Source organism: Geotrypetes seraphini, chromosome 15, assembly GCF_902459505.1.
Source record: "Geotrypetes seraphini chromosome 15, aGeoSer1.1, whole genome shotgun sequence".
NCBI classification, from domain to species: domain Eukaryota; kingdom Metazoa; phylum Chordata; class Amphibia; order Gymnophiona; family Dermophiidae; genus Geotrypetes; species Geotrypetes seraphini.
Genome location: NC_047098.1, coordinates 65,192,023 through 65,213,372, shown reverse-complemented (window position 1 = coordinate 65,213,372; position 21,350 = coordinate 65,192,023). Strand labels below are relative to the sequence as shown.

At 43.8% G+C, this 21,350-nt stretch overlaps 1 protein-coding gene and 1 long non-coding RNA gene across 6 annotated transcripts in view; one reads left to right on the top strand and one right to left on the bottom strand.

The window, feature by feature from the left end:
* The window catches only part of LOC117348903, a 304,186-nt gene that overhangs the window by 184,062 nt on the left and 98,774 nt on the right, over positions 1-21,350 (top strand). For all 3 annotated transcript variants that reach the window (XR_004537067.1, XR_004537065.1, XR_004537066.1), the window contains exon 3: positions 1,855-1,949. This is a non-coding gene — a long non-coding RNA (uncharacterized LOC117348903). The remainder of the gene's footprint in view (positions 1-1,854; positions 1,950-21,350) is intronic.
* Positions 15,527-21,350, bottom strand: part of TMEM132E (transmembrane protein 132E) — a 714,010-nt gene continuing 708,186 nt past the window's right edge. For all 3 annotated transcript variants that reach the window (XM_033921532.1, XM_033921531.1, XM_033921533.1), the window contains one exon: positions 15,527-18,646. In XM_033921532.1, the coding sequence (XP_033777423.1) occupies positions 17,570-18,646 (1,077 nt within the window). In that variant the 3' untranslated portion in view covers positions 15,527-17,569. The remainder of the gene's footprint in view (positions 18,647-21,350) is intronic.

Sequence of the window (21,350 nt, the reverse complement as noted above, 5' to 3'; positions counted from 1 at the left end):
TTCAATATAAAATCATAACTATTTGAGGCTTGTACGGGTAGGATCAGATGGTTTGTGGGACTGATCTCGCGGGGATGGGGCGGAAATGGTTTTTAAAAAAAATTTCAGTCTTAGTAGTTTGCCGGTCCACAAAATAATTCTTTTATTTCCACCGATCCATAGGTGTAAAAAGGTTGAAGAACAATGTCCTAACTCATTACTGTTCTGTTAGGCTGGAAACAAGTAACCCTTCAACAAACATAGGCAACTCCACTGTTCTTATAATCTATAAAAAGTAAAAGCACCAATTGTTATCCTGTTAACAAAACTTTTACTTAAGTAATTTGTTACATTTACTCGGGGCTCCTTTTATCAAGCAGCGGCAGAGCCTTTTACCGTGGGCCCGCAAAGTAAATGCTCCGACACACATTCAATTCCTATGAGCATCAGAGCATTTATCTTGCTGGCCCACGGTAAAAGGCTCCACCGCTGCATGATAAAAAGAGCCTTTAGTTACTATATAATGCTGTGACTGATACACTGATGTATAGTGTGGAAAAGAAAGAATATGTAATTATCCAGTTTTGTGGATGAGGATTTAGGTTTATGTATTGTAATTATTTTTTATTATTTTAGATGGTTTTATGTAATTTTATTGTGTATGTTATTTTGTGCTCCGCCTTGATAAAGACGGAATATAAATAAATAAACAAATACTGCAGGCTCGTTTACATCTTTCCTTCTAGGTGCTCTCTATAGACCACAGGTGTCAAAGTCGGTCCTCGAGGGCCGGAATCCAGTCGGGTTTTCAGGATTTCCCCAATGAATATGCATGAGATCTATTTGCATGCACTGCTTTCAATGCATATTCATTGGGGAAATCCTGAAAACCCGACTGGATTACGGCCCTCGAGGAGGGACTTTGACACCCCTGCTATAGACTCACAACCCCCCCACCCGCCCCCCCCAACACACACACACAACAAAAAACAAATGAAGGAGAAATCCCCCTATGCAGCAAAGCCAAAGAAGTAAACAAAACTAAGATTTAGCCTTTTTTGCTTCCGATTTAGTTTCTTGCACTTTACAACATGCACTGCAATTTTCACCTGCTCTCATCCCGGTTTTTTGTCTGTGTAAGGCACAGGTGTCAAAGTCGGTCCTCGAGGGCCAGAATCCAGTCGGGTTTTCAGGATTTCCCCCATGAATCTGCATGAGATCTATTTGCATGCACTGCTTTCAATGCATATTCATTGGGGAAATCCAGAAAACCCGACTGGAATATGGCCCTCGAGGAGGGACTTTGACACCCCTGGTGTAAGGCATCATCACGTTTTATGTTGGTGCTGTCAGTTGTTTAGCAGTTGGCATTTTTTTGACGTTACACTTCTCCCTCCGTATTCGCTGTGATAGGAGATTAACAAAATCGCAAATACAGAAAAACCTTGAATAACTTTTTCATATGTTATTCACTGTTTTCTACTCAAAACCATCGTGAATATGGTGAAACCGCGAATAACATGGTGGCAGACCTGGCCTGTTCCTGAAGGAGAGGCAAAACACGGTGAAGAAAGTGCTGAGAACCAGCCATTTTCAGCACTTTCTTCACCATGTTTTGCCTCTCAGCGATTTCTCTATGCAAGCTGATGTAATTTGGGGGGAGGAGCCAGCAAGCTAAAAACTGTGAATAATTGAAACCGCGAATGCTGAAACCGCAAATACGGAGGGAGAAGTGTATGTTTTTTTGAGCAGCAGAGGAATTTCTCATATGAACAGGTACCCTCTGTGTTTTGGTGCAAGTGCTTATGATGTTTTTGAACTAGTTGATATTAATATGTTTTGAATTTTCTAATACCTTTTGGTGTTGTGTTTCAGAGACTATCACCTGTTGAGAAAGAAATTTAACTTCTAATTGGTTCCCTGAAGCAGTGAAAGAAACGTGGTACGTCGGGACCATATAAATAGATAAGGTAAGTGTCTTTCTTCTCTTTTGTTTTCACAAGCATGTATGAGTTATAAGAATATGCCACGAGTTTGAAGGAACATGAAATGATTGGGTGAAGAGGCTTTTGAGGGTTTGCCCTCTCTTTTCCCTCAAGTCTCTGAGTATAAACCTTCTAAATTTGAAGAAAACAAAGTTGTAATAAGAGGTTTGATGTGTTGGGAAGAGAGTTATATTTTGTGGAGTATCAATTAAGAGTCAATTTTTCTTTTTTTTAGATATTTTTTTATGACTACATTCTCTTAGCAGAGTTTCACAGATCTAAGCCTCTTAATGTGACCTTGTGAGGGAGATACATCTATCTATACACTTCATCAGATACTGCCCTCCTCAGCTCAACCAAATCCTGTTGAGTGCCAGAATCTGCTTTCAGATGCTTCTTTCCAGTATAGTGCACTTCATTGAATCAGAAAGGCTGTAGGCTCAAGAACCACTGCATAATTCTGCCATTGGTTTCCTTTTGACTGGCCACCCACTTGAGTTGATGGTCTGTTACCAGGATGACCTGTCACCACAGTAGGCAATATTAAAATGCCTCCAAAGCCTGTTTTATAGTTAGTACCTTCTTTTCAAGCACTACATAATTCTTCTCAAGGAAGGGTGACCAGATTTTCCAAATGGAAAATCCGGACACCCTAGTCCCGCTCCCAGGCCCACCCATCTCCATCCCGTTATGCTCCAGTCTTGCCCCCAACCCCCGCACTGCCTGCTCTCATCAGGTAGGAGGGCATCCGTGCATGCATGGATGCCCTTCTGCCCGATAGCAATTTGTTGGAAGCATTTCAAAACCTGGACAAAGTGCCGGATTTTGAAAAGCCATCCAGATCCCCGGACATGTCCTCAAAAGGAGGACATATCCGGGGAAATCCGTTCATCTGGTAACCCTATCTCAAGGGGAAGCAACTTTCAACTGGTGAAAACTATTGGGCATTCTGCCTCCTCAGGCCAGGATTCCTTATAGGCTCACTTCTCAAGCATTATGGAGTAGTTGTATGCCCTGGTTTGTACTGCTTGAACGTTCTCTAGGCAAGGAGTGGGGGTGGGGGTGGAGGGAACTGCATCTGGAAGATGATTGACCAGTTTTTGACCTGGATTTGGCTAGTCCTCCTAGGTTTCCAGACAACATTCAGGATTCCTCTGCGTCATCTTCCACAGAGCAATTCAAATGGAGAAAAGGTTCATTTTATTTGATTACCTGCTTTATGGAGAGCATCAAAGTAGCTCACAATAAAATAAAATGACATCAATTAGAAAGGAACTACAAAAAAAAAGAGTAGCTTAGAAACGAAAAGACATAGATTTTGCCCTTTGATCATACACGTCCATGGTGGGTGGGGAGAAACTTTTAATTTCAGTGCAATTGTTGGATATGCAGAAAGGTGGGGGGATGATATATGTATTTGTCATAAAATATAATTTGATAGAATTTAAGAGCTGTTAAAGTGTAAAATGTCTGTATAATATATTCCACTTATTTTTGGCTTTAAAATGAATAAAGATATAAAAAAAAAAGAAATTAAAAGACATCATTTAACTGTCATGTCCTTAAAGACTAATCCCCACTAGGGTTGCCAGATTTTCCAATTGGAATCTGGATTCCCCAGACCCGCCCCCAGTCCCTCCCATCCCCACCCTGTAACGCTCTAATCCCAGCCCCAGTCCCCCCCCCCCACCCCCACTGCCTGCTCTTGTCGGGCAGGGAGGAAGTCCCTAATAGACAGGTTGTCCAAGTGCTGATAATCAAACCTATTTTTTGGACGTATCCAGGGACTTTTTATGCCTCTGAATGCCGCTGTACGCCCAGAGCTCTATTGCAACTCTAGTAATTTTGGAAATCTTGCTACTGTTTGCATTGTGTCTGAACAATTCACTGCTTCAGCAGCTGCTGCTCCAGTTTCCCCTCTACTAGATCTTGGAGCAATCTCTTAAGTTTGTCTTACGCTGGCCTGGCTTTGTCGAACCACAGCCTTGCTCTCAGGGCCAGATTCTATAAATGATGCCTAACCACGCCTAACTTGTAGGGGCTGGTCTACATGGTTGTCATTCAACTGCTAGGCGTCCTTTATAGAATCGTGCCTAGTGGCGCCTAAGAGAACTTAGGCATTGCTAGGTGTCCTAGATATAGGTGCACATTGGACTGTTTCATTTGTTGGATTAAGTACATCTTTCAGCTAAGAGAACGTTTTCTATTTGGGTGGACATAGTTTGCTCTTCTATAGTTTCTTGATATATGGGAAGGACTTTAAATATATTGTATGAATATTGATAAAAAGAAATAAGGGAAAAGGAAAAAACATACATATAGAAGAATTATTTAAAAAAGGGGAGTTTCAACTTAAAAAAGGTGGAGGTTTTTCTGACCAATGATTGCTCCAAGGATGTGGAGGGCAACATGATGACATTGCATGCTCCGAGGCCCTCCAGATGCGGCCCTGAGCTTGGGGCCTTTCAAAACCCAGACAAACTGCCGGATTTTGGAAATCCGTCTGGGCACCCAGACAGTCCTCTAAAAAGAGAATGTGTCTGGGTTTCCCCCGGCATCTGGCAACCCTAGTTACGCCCATTTTTATTATTACAATCCTGTATGAAGTAAAATATAAAATGGCTAGTTATTTACTCTTTTATATGGTATGAGGGACAGGGAACTCTTCAGGAAACTGGTAGATAATAAAGGAGACATTTAAGAAGAAATTTATTTTTATGTCAGTACACAGTTAAGCTGTATAATTTCATGCGATCAAAGCCAGTATTATAGCTAGACTTAAAAAAGATCAGTTCAGAGAGGTTTCTCGAGGACCGCTCCATTAGCAAGCAGGACTGGAAAATGCCAGCTCTTACCGCTGTGACTGAACAAAAAGAAATGAATCTTTCCCCAGGAGGATTTGCTGACAACTTCTTCCAAGCCACCCAGCTTCGTCCCTGTAATGGCGATTTTTTTCAAGCTTTTCCCTGCAGCAAAGGGCTTTTATAAGACTGTGTGGCTGCCTATGTATGTGAAGAGAGGCATACGGAAGGAGTGCGCCCACTTTTGCACCATCTGCAAGTAAAGGGTCAAGGGTCATGGTCTTGATATACTGCTTTTCTTTGGTACAACCAAAGTAAAGCACCCAAAGAAAGTGTTCCCAGGACAGCAGGGCTGGATCATCCTATGGACCAGGCAAGGTCCTGGATACAGGGCGCCAAAATCCCAGTCCGGTCTACCTTCAGACTTCTAGAGGGATGGATGCTGGACTTTGAGTTTGGCATCCTGAACCAATCCTGGACTTTGAGTTTGGCAGTACTTCACTGGACCAGCAGAAGGAGGAAACAAGAGAGAGAAGGGGGGGGGGGGGGAATGCCAGATCACAGGTGGAGGGGGAGAGAGAGAACAGATTGCAAGGGAAGAAGAGTGCTAATGCAAAAGTTGGCTCAAGGTATCACAGACCCTTGAGCCGGCCCTGCAGGACAGAGTCTAGGCCCAAAGAAGGCAAAGTCTGCAAGCTGAATTTTGTTAAATATGTAGGGTTGCCAGTTTTCCTTTCGGAAAATCCAGACCCCTCACCCCGCCTAGTTGCACCTATCCCCATCCTAATCCCACCCTAACACCGTCCCCCGCTACCTGCTTTTACTGTGTGCGCGGATTTCCTCCCTGTCCGACACAGCTTTTCAAAACCTGGACCAAGTGCCAGGTTTTGAAAAGCCATCCGGACCCCCGGACATGTCAAAAGGAGGACATGTCTGGGAAAATCCAGACATCTGGTAACCCTATAAATACATAGATACAAATGTTGAGTACATGAACCAACGTATGCCTTTGCTTGGTTCATGTGAATATACTTGCTGTTGGTGCTGATTCTGGGACCCTATTTTCTAGAGGCAGAGAGGTGCCTACATTGCTTTGATAGAAGAAGGACTGCTTTGGGCTTCTCACGTTCTAGTGATAAAATTATCCCCTATTGTAGATGAAACCATTGATTTCACATGTTTATGTACTTTCCAGCCTCAGACACTGCAATGCAGCCTTGCTTATTCTTTGCATCTGTGACCCAAAACACTGCAATGCAGTCTCATGCAGATCAGAATTCATTTGACAGAGCGCTCAGTGTCCCCCTCACTCCAGAGAAAAGGGATTAACTATAGACTGTCCTAGTATGAAAAATGGAACTCTGTAAGAAACTAAATGCTGTCTAAGCTAAACAAGTTTTGGGTGAAAAGCACGTGCGATGTGGCTGCTGCTGCCTAAGAGAAGAACTTTGCAACTAGATAATTGTATTGAAATTAATGATTTTTTTTTTTTTGAAAACCTCCCATTTACATTCACCTTTGACTTTCTCAGGGGGCTGATGCAGCTAGAAAGAGCCTCCACATCTAGGTCTGCATGGATAGCCGATTTGGAAAGGCCATTTTCCTGTTTCTGTGTCTCTGGAATGGCTCAGGAATTCTGACTTTTTGTCTCTAAGACTGGCTCTTCTAGGACTGACATAGAAAGAATCTTTTAGCTTGAGAACTGTACAGCTCGGAGAATTGCGACTGAATAAATTGGAGGGGTAAGGGTCTGGTGTATAGAGTATATGTAATAACACAGTCCCCTGTTGAAAGTCATGCGACAGACTTTGTGAACAGGGTTTGTGGTATTCAGTTCAGAGCAACAGAAGATAATGCCTAAACCCCATATTGACTCACATTCCTAAGCCATGCTCCTGACTCAGGCCTGGATGCACTAAACTCTCTGGTCATCTAATGATTGTCACTAAACAAGTTTGACTGGTTTAGCGACCACCTAATTTGATGACCCGATGTACACAATGGCCCACTATGTGCTTTTCCATGTGTTCGGACATTCTCTGACACTGCCATGCAAATGACCACATTAGTATTAAAATGAGATCATTAATATTAAAACGAGCCCCCCGATCGATGTCCATGCCTTAAATCTAGTGACTGAGAGAGGGGCCATAAGTGCCTGAGCTAATTGGGGCCCTAGGCCCCTCCCAGTCCATCCCAGGATGCACCAGGAAGGGGAAGGCAGGACGGGGGCATGGGGGAGCTGAATGGCATAGGTGTGAGGGAGTGGGCATCCCTCCTGCCAAGGATCTTCACTGTGGGGTGGGTGGGGTTGGGAGTGTCTGGGTAGCTGGGATCTTCACAGGGGGGGGAGGGTGTTGTCTGGGTTGTGCGATCTTCATGAAGGGTTGAGGTATGAGGGAGTGTGTAAGCATTCCTCCTGCCGAAGATCTTTGCGGGGATGGGGGGGGAGTGTCCAGGTGGCCGCAATCTTTGTGGAAGGGGTCTGAGTGGCTGAGGCAAGAGGTAGTGGGCAATCCTCCTGCCTATCTTTTTATTTTTGTTTTGGGGGCTTTGGAGGGCTGTCACAATTTTTTTTTAATGGGACAGGTATTGTGTATGTGTAACACATGCACAACATCTGTGCCCATTAAAAAAAAAAGAAAAAAAAAAGTATTTCTATCCTGAACAGCTGAGCGGCAAGAGGCTGCTTCAGGGCTTCTCCTGCTGCTCAGTTGTTCAGGCTTCCCCTGCCAGCTCTGCACATGTGCGAAAGTCATTCTTCCAGAAACTGGTGGGGTGGTATTACAGCCGACCTCCATAAAACCTGCATTGAACACAGATTGGGGACCATATAGGCATAATGACACAACTTAAAAGCTTGAAAATTGACACCCCTTCTTTCTCTAAGCAATTTAAGCTTTTGCAAAGCATATTAATGGGCATAGTGATACAGCAAATTTGAACAGACTGGAAAAATAGTTCAGCTTTGTCTGAATGTGTCTGGTGGAATGATATTTGTTTAGTATGGAAGTATGAGGAGATACTGTAGCTTATACCTCTGCTGAGAAATTGTTTTAAGCAAATATTATATTCTGGGGAAAAAGTGTATATTGAATTACTGGTTGGCTGATGTTCCTCCCTCCTTCTGGTATTGGGGGAATAAATTGCATTACTTTTGGGTTGGGAGGTCGTCATGGCTTATTCCTCTTGCTGCAGAAGCAGAGACTTTGTCCGTGTTAGGTCTTCTTATTTGAATATTTTGCCTCCCTGGAGTCGGAGTCGCATTTTGAACAGACTGCAGTTGTATCTACCCCGCCTGTCTGACCTTGCTTTTTGGAATTGGGGGGAGGGGGAGGGAGGTGTTGGGGGGTGGTGGGGATGTAGTATGGGAGGGGGTCTGTTTGGGGGGAGGGGTTGAGGGTAGGGATGCCTTTGTACCCTAGGAGGACATCAGAGTCCAGTCCTCTTTGGGGGGGGTCCCTGTTTTGTATAATTTCAATCCTTGTCTGCCGTTTTCCATTCATAAATCACTGCTCTCTTATTGTGATTCAGACACTAGGCGCGTGGTCTCAGCAAGTATACCTGTCCAGTGGCGTAGTGCCCCTTCCCTGCCCTGATCCCCTCTGCTGCATGCACTCTCCCTTCCCCTCCCCCGTACCTCTAGTTGTGCACCTTGGCGAGCAACAAGAACTTCAAAGTGCTCCTTGCAACTGTGTCGTCTCTCCCGCTGATGTCACTTCCTATGCGCAGCGTTCAGACGTGACAGCGGGAGAGACGACTCAGTTGCTCGTAGCGGTGAACAGCTAGAGGAATTGGGGAGGGAAGTGGGGTGCACGCGTGGTGAGGAATGGGAAGAGGCGGGGGCGGAGAGGTGCCAACATGACACCCGGGGTGGACCGCAGCCCACCTTACTACGCCTCTGCACCTGTCATCAAACTCTGTCTGAAGGCCCCAGCCTGACCATACTACAAGGCCCTATGACTAGTAGAGGTACCTCCTTATAGTGCAGCGGTCTCAAACTCAAACCCTTTGCAGGGCCACATTTTGGATTTGTAAGTACTTGGAGGGTTAAAGAAAAAATAGTTAAACTCGTTTAGTTTTTCACTTTCTAATTATTGCACTGCTTTCAGCTGTGTATAGCTGACATTATCAGAAGCAATTAAGGAAAGATATATAAAAAGTTTTACCTCATGCAAAATTGTGATTTAGATTCTATTCTAAAGTATCAACTGCAAGAGACAAGATTTTGGTGTAGTCCTCTAGGCTTTTTAATAGCGGGGAGACTCAATATCCAACTTGTGCCTGGAAAAATTGTGCCTTAAGTGTCTGGTAGTCACGTCCGCAACTGCCTTCAGCTCTCACCTCTTCGAGCACTGGACACAACCGCCAACTTACATCAAGCAGTCACTGCCAGGAGAGGTGCCGAATTTTGAAAGAGTTCATGAGATTACTTACACTTGCACAAGCTGCACTGCCTCCAATGGTTACCTTACGTTCTGGAATGTTGCCCGCCTCACTGCTGTAACCTCACGCAAGCGCTTTCCTGCGTCTGTATTCGATTGTCCTCTCCACTTCACCTCACAATTGCAGGAAAGCGCTTGCGTGAGGTTACAGTGGTGAGGAAGGCAACGTTCCAGAAGAATGGTTACATACCGAGGGCCTCAAAACAGTACCTGGTGGGCTGCATGTGACCCTCGGGCCCTGAATTTGAGACCACTGGTGTAGTGTGATGCTACAGTAGCTTGATGTATGTTGTTCTATCTGAATTAATGCACAACAGAAATGGCTGCTACCATCCCAGAAAGAGCAAACCGGAGCAGATATCTAGCTTCCACAGTGCTTTTCATTTCATTTTTATTTAAGAAAAAAACTGAACAGAATGGTGGGTAAATTTCAGTAAAGAAGCATATACCATTTATAAAGAACCATTCTTTCTCACATCTCGCTTTAACTTCTTTTTTGTATCGCAATACATTGTAAAACCTTTCAACCATACCTCCCTACACATACCGAGGGATAATATCGGACACCTTTAAAACTTTCAAAACGCATCTATCTTATAAAGCCTGGATATCACCAAGCCTCAAAAAAGGTGATAGAATAAAAATGCCAGACCTAAAGCACCTTTTCAAATAAGCAAGCACTTCATAAATGGGGTCCTTTTCTTAAGGTGCGCTAACCGATTTAGTGCACGCTAAATGCTAAGATGCCCTTAGGATATAACGGATGCCTTAGCTAATCTTTCGTGCCCGAAAGGACCCCAATAATAGCTACTCATAATGCAGAAAGCAAACTTTCAGATCAAAATCTTCAGTACGTATCAAAAAAATAGCAGAGAGTACTTATCTTAGTAATGAACTGGCTCTGCTTCAGGGTGTCATTTCAGAATTCAGTTTAACTGCAAAAGTGATTCAGCTTTCTTCAGCCCAATAATTCCACGGAGCAGCTATGTGGGTCTGATGATTATAAATACAGATGGCAATAAAAATGTGAGAAATACTCATATGGTCCTACCTTTATGTACGTAATGCAACTATTTTGTGAAGTGCTTTTTTATTGGAGAAGGTGATTTTGGACTGGCTCTCAGACCAAACCCCAATAGCGCACAAATGTTGTCACATAAATTTCCAAGCACCCCATAGGAATGCACTCTATGCATGTCCCCACAAAATATGTGCATACTCGTATATCACAACTCTGCCTGTTTCACCATTTCCTCCTCCCCCAAATGTCTTTGCACGAGACACAAAAAGAGATAACGAACTCGTACAATAGAGCAAAAGGAAGAACGACAGAAAATACCCTAAACCTTAAATAGACAGAGCGGAGTGGTGTGTGCAATTCTGCTGATGTGCTGGAAAAGCTGCTCTTTGGAGTATCATCATCCTTTGGATGCTGTCAAACCAGGGTGGAATATTTTTCTTTTGAGAGTTCTAACATTGGTGGGGGAGGGGGGGTTGTATTTACTCTTGATGCAGACTTAGGGTAAAACACAATCATGTTGAGCTTTAGTTGATGTATTTTAGACATAGGAGGAGGAGGGGGCGGTTAATTATTGATGTGTGGTAAAAGTATTATTTTTACTCTGCCTTAATTTACCACAGGCGTGACTAATCTGTGGTAGCTGAGCATTGCAGGTAAGTCACTTCCCTGGTACAAGAATAATGCTGCTTCAGATCAACATGGGAAGCACTGTGCCATTCCGAGAGTAGCATCTTAAAGGGCTGGCCCATGCAATCAGGAACTCCCACCCCCCGCTGGAATCTCCCCCTATCACCCAAAGCACCCCCACCTACCTTAGTCCCTTAGGTTACCTTTACAAATCCCTGTGGTGTGCTGGGTTCCCTAATCACTCCAGCCCCTTCTGGCACTGGTGCATCCTAGCAGTAGTTTTGCAGTACCACCACTAGGGATCGTGATATGCTAGGAGTTAGTAGCATCATTTTGAAATTCTGGGCCAGAAAGGGAAGAAATGACAGGGGATCATTCCCACCAAACATCAGGGATTTAAAAAGGTAGGCTGGGTGTGTGTGTGTGTGGGGGGGGGGGGCCTAAGAGAGGTGTAAGGTGCTTTGGGTTATTGAAGGGGCTTCCAGACAGGGAGGGATGTCATTTAGAGGGATTCTGGGCTGGAGGGGAAAGAGGGAGATGTCATTCAGAGGGGCTTTTAGGTGAGGGAATGTTCTTAGGTGGTTTCAGGAGTGGGTGATTTCATTGCAGCAGGAAGTGAGAGAAAGCAGCTCCTGATTGTGAGTACCAGTCCCTTTAAGAAACACCCAGACACTTCAGCCATGGCTCCTGGAATGCCACATTTTTGCTGGTAGTATTTTTCCAGGAAAAACATATCTTGCAATGTACACCACATACCACATTATAAAATTTAACATAGAAATGAGCTGTTTTGCAAACATTTGCATGCTTTACTTTTCATTACCATGTAACCAACAGTTTCTCATATTAACATGCATTAGGGGAATATAAAGTGCATTAGTGAACTTTAATACCTGTTTAGGAGTAAATAACACACATCGTGACCAGCAGTCCGCTCATGCGGCAGCCCTCTGGTCAAAGACCAGCGCCCTAACCGAGACTAGCCCTACCTGCGTACGCTCTGGTTTTTTTCTTCTTAGCTATTTCTGGGCAAGAATCGAAAGCTCTGCCCTGTACTGTGCTTAGGGTCCAACTACTGAAGTCTCCATCAAATCTCACTCCAGCCAATCTACACCCTCCCAGCGATTGAAGCCCTCCTCAGCCCATCAACTAAACAGCCATATACAGACACAGACCGTGCAAGTCTGACCAGTACTGGCCTTAGTTCTTCAATATTTACTATTATTTTCTGATTCTAAATCCTCTGAGTTCATCCCACGCTTTTTTGAACTCCGTCACCATTTTCTTCACCACCACCTCTTCTGAACTGTGTACTGTAAACCTACAGAGCACATTTTTCTTTTCACCTTAAACACCTGTATATTTGCTGTCTTTACTCCACTCCACCTACTCTCGCCAAGGCCCTTGTACGCCAGGTTAGGCCCCAGCTAGGGCCACTCCTGGTCACAATATGCAAAAGAAAAAATGAAGCCTTGAACATTTTCAAGCATACAATCAACCTTTAAATCACTTACCCCCATCCAAGCTCTCCCCACCCAAAATAGCATCGGTGCTCAATGTACACAAAAAATTCAGTATGTGACGCTTTGCCGCAGGTGCCAGAATATCCCAAAATAGAACCCAAAGTTGCTGAAACAACAAGCTGGGACAGGAGTCTAGTTGGTTTTAGAATTTATTGATGCATATTGAATACTATTTATGGTTTAAGGTATTTTTGTCTTGTCCTTCCTTTTGCTTTATTTGACATATTATCTGTGGCTGATCAATGTACCCTTGTCAGCATGCATATTTGCATTTCCTGTATGTGAAATGTACTTTTTGTGTGTCCCACTAGTGTCTGTGGTGCTTTCTTTCCTTAGGGGGAGTCTCTATCCATTCCTGAGCTGGGTCAGCTCTACCTGGCTGACTCGGAAAAATATCTCCCTCTATCCTTTGCAAAAGCACAAAACAAGAGACTGAAAATTCTAGTGGAAAGCAATCGTTTTAACACTGCAGTTAAGGCTCCTCCGAGGCACTTTGTGCTACCAGTACCTAATTGGTGTGAACTTGTACCTCTCAGCCTGCTGCAAGTCACTGTGTTCTCAATCTCCAGTAGTAAAATGAGAATGTTGTACGTTACGGAGGTTGGTACTTAGTTTTTGAAAGTAAATGATAATATAAGTACATTAGGTAGATTGTGAGCCTGCCGGGACAGACAGGGAAAAATGCTGGAGTACCTGAATAAATTAATGTAAACCGTTCTGAGCTCCCTTGGGAGAACGGTATAGCAAATTGAATAAATAAGTGGGTGTCTACCTTCTAATGACAGGTTTCCGAGAGATAAGAAAAATCTATACGGTGCCTTACCTGCGTATGTTCTGGTTCAGCAGGAACTTGTCTAACTTTGTCTTGAATCCCTGGAGGGTGTTTTCCCCTATAACAGCCTCTGGAAGAGCATTCCAGCTTTCTACCACTCTCTGGGTGAAGAAGAACTTCCTTACGTTTGTACAGAATCTGTCCCCTTTCAACTTTAGAGAGTGCCCTCTCGTTCTCTCTACTTTGGAGAGGGTGAACAACCTGTCTTTATATACTAAGTCCATTCCCTTCATTATCTTGAAAGTTTCGATCATGTCCCCTCTCAGTCTCCTCTTTTCAAGGGAGAAGAGACCCAGATTCTCTAGCCTCTCATTGTACGGCCACTCCTCCAGTCACTTAACCATTTTTGTCGCTCTTCTCTGGACCCTTTTGAGTAGTACTATGTCTTTTTTCATGTACGGTGATCAGTGCTGGACACAGTATTCCAGGTGGGGGTGCACACAGAGCAGAGAAAACAAAGAAACCCCAAAGAAAAGCGGGAAAATAATAAGTGGAGAAAAAACCTGATGTTAGTGTGAGTGGCGGGCCGGTGTGGTGAAGATTGCCCCCTGATTCAGCTTCAGCAAAAAAAAGGACTGTTCCTATCGAGTCCTGTGGTCGTTTCTGCCACTTTTATGAAAGTGTGTCATGTGGCCTCGCTTATGCAGTGTGGGGCTGAGGCGCCAGTCCAGTGATTACAGCAGCTAAGTACTGGTTTTCTTTACTTAATTTAGTTTGCTGCTGGTCTTTGTGCCCCTGTTTGTGGTATGTAGAACCTCTTTCTGGATTTACAGCACTTTTTGTTCATTACTTGGAAGCACTGAAATATTGAGCATTGACATCTTATATGAACATAAGTGGAGTTTTTTTAACCAATGAAGCCCAACTGAGGTTTTTCTCCACTTATTCTTTTCCCACTTTTCTTTGTTTTCTCTGCTCTGTGTGCTTGGTTTGTGAGGGGTTTTGGTGGGCAATAGAATGAAGCCGGAGGCACAATGCGCAGCGGCCTCAAAGAAGGCGAACAGAATATTGGGCATTAACAAAAAGGGAATCACTGCCAGAACCAAAGAAGTTATCCTCCCGCTGTATAGGGAGATGGTGCGACCGCATCTGGAGTACTGCGTTCAGTACTGGTTTCAAGTTTCAAGTTTTATTTCACATTTGATGGATCGCCTATTTCGAAATTCTAGGCGATGTACATAATAATATAATATAGAAACTTTAACCAAATTACAAAATCAATTAAGACTCACATGAAAGATAGGGAAGGAGGGTAAAGTTACAATGTGGGAGAAGAAAAAAACAAAAAACCAGGAAAGAACGAAAGGTAGGGTAAAATTTATGAATAAAAATTTATGCGTAAAAAATTTATGCATTAAAATTGTTTAAGGGCGTCCTTTAGTTATATTATAAATCAAAGGCGTCCTTAAATAAATAAGATTTTAAAAGCTTTTTAAATGTTATGATATCACTTTCAATTCTGATGTAATGGGGAAGGGAGTTCCACCATTGTGGCCCTGCGACAGTAAACATTTCAGCTCTTCGTGTTCCGATGACTTTTAATGATGGCACAGTTAATAAGTTTTGATTAGATGAGCGCAGAGATCTTTGAGGTGTGTATGGGATAAGTGATTTTAAGATAAATTGTGGTTCGCTGAATGTGAGGGTCTTAAAAATTAGGAACATCAGCTTGTAGAGGATCCTATGGTTAACTGGTAACCAATGTGCGTCAATTAATAATGGGGTGACGTGATCGAATTTTTTTGCATTGTAGGTTAACTTTATGGCTGTGTTCTGAATGATTTGCAGTCTTCTTTTTTCTTTTTGGCTGATATTTAAAAAAAGGGCGTACCTCAAGAAGGATATGGCAATACTCGAGAGGGTCCAGAGAAGAGCAACAAAAATGATAAAGGGCATGGAAAACCTTTCATATGCTGAAAGGCTGGAGAAGCTGGGGCTCATTTCCCTGGAAAAGCGGAGACTTAAGAGGGGACATGATAGAAACTTACGAGATTATGAAGGGTATAGAGAAGGTGGAGAGGGACAGATTCTTCAGACTGGCGGGGCAACAAAAACTAGAGGGCACTCAAAAAATTTGAAGGGAGACAGATTCAGAACAAATGCTAGGAAGTTCTTCTTCACTCAGAGGGTGGTGGACACCTGGAACTCGCTTCCAGAAGAGGTGGTAGAGCAGAGTACGATTTTGGGTTTCAAAAAGGGATTGGACGAGTTCCTGAAGGAAAAGGGAATTGAAGGGTATAATTAGAGGGGTACTATATAGTACAAAATGCTTTAGAGTAATAGATCACTTACAGGTCATTGACCTGGGGGGCCGCCGTGGGAGCGGACTGCTGGGCACGATGGGCCTATGGTCTGACTCAGCAGAGGCGATGCTTATGTTCTTATGTTATGTTCCCTATAGTATAGATTTAGGGTATAACTGCAGTGATCTGCTCTTTTCCTCTCTGACTTGTAAATTCACTAAATGCCCTGAAAACCCTCACCGGGTGCCACTGAGTGAAACCCTAGCCGGTTAAGTGTGATATTCAGCTATGGCTATGGCAAACCACATAAAGCTAGGCATACAGTCCTATTTATGCAGTTACCTTGGCTGGTTATGTGCTGAATAGCAACATTTACCTGGCTAAATGCTGACTCCACCCACCCAAACACCCCACAAATAGCCGGGTTTGGGTTTGGCACTAACCAGTTAAAACGCTGCTGAAAATGATGGTGAGCCCCAACCAAGGAATTTAACTGGCTGGTTAAATCGCTTTGAATATCAGCCACAGAGAGACTATTTCTATTGTGGTCTAGTGCTAAAGAAGGATCAGTAGTCCCTGCCTGCTGGATAACCTTAGATCATGACGCTCCACCAGAAAAAAGAGCTTCTGCATGCCTCTTCTAGCCCCTTCCTGGAGCCTCTTCAGGGTGGCTTCATCTTCCTGGACAGTTGCATGAAATCCTTTGCAATGACCATGTGATTTGTATTCCGTTTATCTATCTAAGTAGTTTACAGTGAACAGTGATCAGATACTCTGTGTTTCCCTATCTGTCCCAGTGGGGTCACAATCTGACAATGGTACCTGAGGCAATGGAGGATTAGGCGACTTGCCAGGGTCACAGGGAGCAGTGCTGGAATTGAACCCACAACTTCAGGGTGCTGAGGCAGCAGCTCTAACCATCAGGACACTCCTCTACTCCATGAGTTCAGGACTGAGGTCATGAACCTTGGTATGAAGAGTGCACTAGGGTGTCTTAAGCTGTAACCTTCAAGCAGAAGGAATGCCAGATTAGGTTAGGGGTGTGTGTTTGTTTGGGGAAGTGAGCGTACATATGTTTTGTGTTGAACAGAATGTTATGCTTGTTTCATTTTCTGGCACCCTTCATCACTAACTCACTCACTGCTTCCTTAGAAAGTCAAACCTATACAAAGTAAAATCTGAGAAGTTAGAAGAAAAGGGGTAGTGAGGAGTAGCAGGAAAAAAATGAAGGAGGAGGGGAACATTTCCCTTGCTTAAGAGCAATATACGTGACTCGCCCTGATACTCAGGTTCACATTTTGTTTGTTTGGTTAGAAGATTTATTTTATCAGCTCATTACTAGGGCAACGCCAAGCCAGAGATGGGAATAGAGATCCTAATCTAACTGAGTATGTTGGCTTCCATGTCTCTCCCGGGGCTGCACAAGAACTTAGATGTGACCACAGTGGTCTCCTGCACTGGCAGACTCACACTGCTTCCCCTCTAAGGCTGTATGAAATCATAGCTACAATTATTGGCGCAACAATGAACAGATACTGACTGCTGGTTTTTAGAAGCACTGGACCTTTTTTGAGGGCTGAACCAGCAAGGTGTCAAGCAGAGCATAAAGAAAAGGGTGCAGGGAGGGCTGTGGTACCTAAACCAGTTATTTCCCTCCCCCACAATACTTAATAGAGGTTCTGATGAGCAGCTTTGACCTTCTCTTGTAATGTGAAAATCTATTCTTTTTGAAATACAGTGGGAAATGCTAGCATGTTAAGTTCTGCACTGTAAGACCCTCTCTAACGCTTTGCTGAGATATGTCCCAGTCTACAAACATCACTCCCTTACTCCTAAAGACCCCTGATGTTGTTGGTCTCTCTCTTGGTTGGATTACACTGGTCTGGTCTTAGCTTCTTATCTTTTTACGTATTTATGTATATACACACACATATATTTCCCTTAAAAAATGGTGGGTGCTTATTTGAGCAGGGTTGTAAATCCTCAACCCTTGTGCAAAAGAAGAAAAAAAAATCTAAAATGACTCAGTTATCTATTATATTCCGGCCAGTCTTTCCCATGTCAAAACAGTCATTCTGTTTGTCTCTGTTGACGAGGGTTCTTGCTTTGCTTTTCAATCAATCTCTTTAATTTGGCGGATATAATTATGCATTTCCTGTGGGTCTTGAAGTCCCATGTCCTGACACACCCATTCGAGGTCCTCCTCATCTGCGATGGGGATGGAGTTGTATGCCAGCTCTTCTGAAGGCATCGTCGTGAATGTGGTGAATTTAACCCTCTTCCGTTTAGAGGTAGGTGAGTTAAGTGGGTCCTCGCTGTGTTCCCTGGTGGAGCCACCAGAAGAGCCATCTCCACGGCCATGGACCTGACTTTGCACGCTGGTCTGAGAGCTGCCGCTGCTGTGGTGGTCAGCGTGGCAACACGTCTGAACACTCTCTAATGGGTTGCCAGGGCTCTCGGGCTGAGGAGACAGGTCATTCTGGGCTCGGAGGGGCTGCCCGTTTCCGAGGAAAACCCAATGATGCGAGTGGTCTGTGTTAGCCTGGCCCTCGGGTGGGATTCGTTTGTGTCTGTATTTCAGCACAAAAACAATGCAGTTGATTAGGAAAACCAGGATGGCCAAGCAGAAAACGCCAAGGAGAGCATACATGCCAATCTCAAGATCTGTCAGGCCCCGGGCCACTTGTACAAAGCCTGTGGGGACAGTGGGGAAGTCATCTAAGGTTTGGATGATATTGGGCAGACTGCTCTCTTCACTGGGATTCAGTCTAGATTCCACAGATACCCTTGCTGTGGGACTTACTGTTCTAGTAGATTTGTCTTCCTGCCCATTCACATCTGGCTTGTTTGGCACATCACTACCACCTGGATAGTCTACCATGAGTCCTTCCTCCTCCCCAGCTGCCTCCTCAGAGCCAAAGTGAACCCTGACATTAGCAAAGGCAGTGAAGAGAACACTTTTCCGCTTTGTTTTCTGACAGGCCTCACAAATAATTAACTCCGCACGAAGGAGATTGCCAAAATCTTCCATCTCCGATGCCACAACCAAGGGAAAAGCCCGATCCTGCTTGACTGAGACCACCTTCTCATTCAGACTGCTCACCACAAGGTTGTAATCCTTAGGGTCATATAAGGAGAGGGGGGCAGTAGTACCATCACTGTAGGAGATCCACAGGTTCAGAAGAGCCTCCTGTATAAACAGAAAGAAGAGAACAAATTTTCACTGGCTGGAGGACAGGACAAGTCAATGCATTCGCTTACCCAGAACAAATGGGGGATAACTTTGTACAGGATGTCTAGGCTGTAGAAGAGGTGTTCAGACCCATTTGTTTAACCCTTTATTTGGCATTGTTGTTCAGAAGCAACATGTCTTCTATGGCTCTCATGGGTAGGGCTACCAGATGTCTGGATTTCCCTGGACACGTCCTCCTTTAGAGGACATGTCCGGGGACTGGACGGCTTTTCAAAACCCGTCACTTTGTCCAGGTTTTGAAAAGCCGCGTCAAGAGCAGGCAGTGGGGGTGGGGCTAGGGCAGAAATAGGGGTGGGATTAGGTGTGTCTGGGCAGGCCTGGAGGTGGGTCTTGGGGGTCCGGATTTTCCGATTGGAAAAATCTGGTAACCCTACTCATGGGAGATCTGCATCTCAAAATGCCTGTTTACTTGACACTGTTGGTCTCGTTCAACATGAAGTTATTAAAGCAGTCGTTTCAGCATCTGCCAATTAAAGGGTTAAAAACTCAAGTATTTTTGGAAAGGTTCTGTGAACACATATAAGAGGTTATCTTTGAAGCATGCCACATGTAAATAGTAGCATTCACATGTATAGACTGGCCTATACATGGAGGCTATTTAAACATGGAGATGCTTACCACGTTTAGACTACTGGGAGGTGAGGAGAGGCATGATAAGGGCAGGCCTACAATATCTGTGTGGATTCCCCATTTTACAAGGGAAATCCATGTTGATAAAAAAAGGCAGACTCAGCATTTACAGTTGCTCTCTAAAGCATTCATAAGTGCCCATTTGAAGGGGCAGCTGTGAAGCCTGGACCTCAATTCCCCTTCCCAATGACCACATAAAACTGATATTCTCCCTAACTCTTACAACAGATAATCCCCTCCCTGTGATATATGATATTTCCCCGCCTCCCATAGCAATAACCACCCCCTACTCACAACCCCCACAGCAACAATGAATCCATTCTGAAACCCCTGGCAGATCCTTCATCCTATGATCCCCATTATCAGCATAATTGGGGTCATTGTGCCTAGTGGGAGCAGGACAGACATATGGCATCAGGTTCAAATATGGCTGCTGAGACATCTTATGGTAATCTTTTAGTATTACTGCCAGTGCCAAGCTGCATTTGGCAGTCTGAATGCTACGTGTAACACCATAAGATTATTGCAAGGTATTTCAGTAGCCACTTTTAACTGGGGGTCATAACAGCAACAATGTGAGGGCATCATTCCTGTTCTCATTAGACACAAGAGACCTCAATAAGTCTAGAGGTAGAGAATAGAGAGGTTTTGGAGCATTCACTGGTTTTTAGGTGGGGTGTGGGGGTGTCAGCTGTTTTGTGTAGTTATCTGGGGGGCATACAGATTGAGGGGATCATGGTTCTGTTGGTTCAGGCTGTTGGTTCTGCAGTGAAAGCAACATAAAAAAAACAACAACTGGGCTCCTAAATTTGGGCTCTATTTTCAGCCAAGCTCAAGAGACTAAAGAATAGATATTTCTAATATATTTTAGAAATGGGTATTTTATATTATAAGGGTAGAAGAGGCTTCTTCTCATTAAACATTAGATAGATTGTGAGCTAACTGGGATACACAGGGAAAAATGTTGGAGTACCTGAATAAATTCATGCAAACCGTTCTGAACTCTCCTGGAAGAAGGATATAGATAAAAAAGAAGAAGTGATCAGGATGCTATGCCTGGATTTTCAGTGGTACCTAACAGCAGAGTGCTGCTGAAAATCTGGTGGGACCACTGTGGCACTAATAAGTTAGGATATGTTGTACATAAATCTAGGGGGCCTTTTAGGCGCATTAGCCGTTTTAGTGTTCGCTAAATATTAGTGCACGATAACGCATCTATAGACTATAATTACATTACATTCTTCTATCCCGCCAATACCTTTCAGTTCTAGGCGGTTTAGAAGAGTTGGCCTAGGCATTTACAGGGAGAATACATGGTTAATAGATGCAGTATGCGTCGGGATCTGTGGAGGGTCGATCAGGTTTAGTTAGATCATGTAACAAATTTCTTGAATAGAAAAGTTTTAAGTTCTTTCCTGAATGTTATGTAGTTGAGCAGATTGAAGAGGTGGCAGTCTAGTTTTGCTGCTCTGGTGGCTAATAGTCCATCGTATATTTTTTTGCTTTGGAGACCTTTGATTGGGGGTGGGTAAAGTTTGCACGAGTTCTCCTTGGTCTGGATGTGTTTTTCCTGATTAAGCAGTTGCTCAGATAGCTTGGTCCATTTCCATTTAGGGCTTTGAATAGGGTGCAGTAGAATTTGCATTGTTATGTGTGGTTGTACAGGGAGCCAGTGTGAATCTCAGAAAGCGGTGATAATGCGAGTAAATCAGTCTAAGAGCTGTATTTTGGACTGTTTGTAAAGGATGTTAACAGTAGTCCAGGAGTACTAAGATTAGTGCTTGTACCAAGAGTTTGAATTGTTCGTTGTTGAAGTATTATCGAATTTGCCTTAGGTTGCACATGGTTGCAAATGCCTTCTGGATTGTTTTTCTGATTTGAAGTTGCATGGTGCAGCCTTTGTCTATCATTATTCCCAACAGTTTTAGATTGGGTTGCATGGGGTATGTGATGGAGTCTATTTCTAGGATTTTTATGGTTGGGGTTTTGGTTTTTTCTAGAAGTAAGAAAT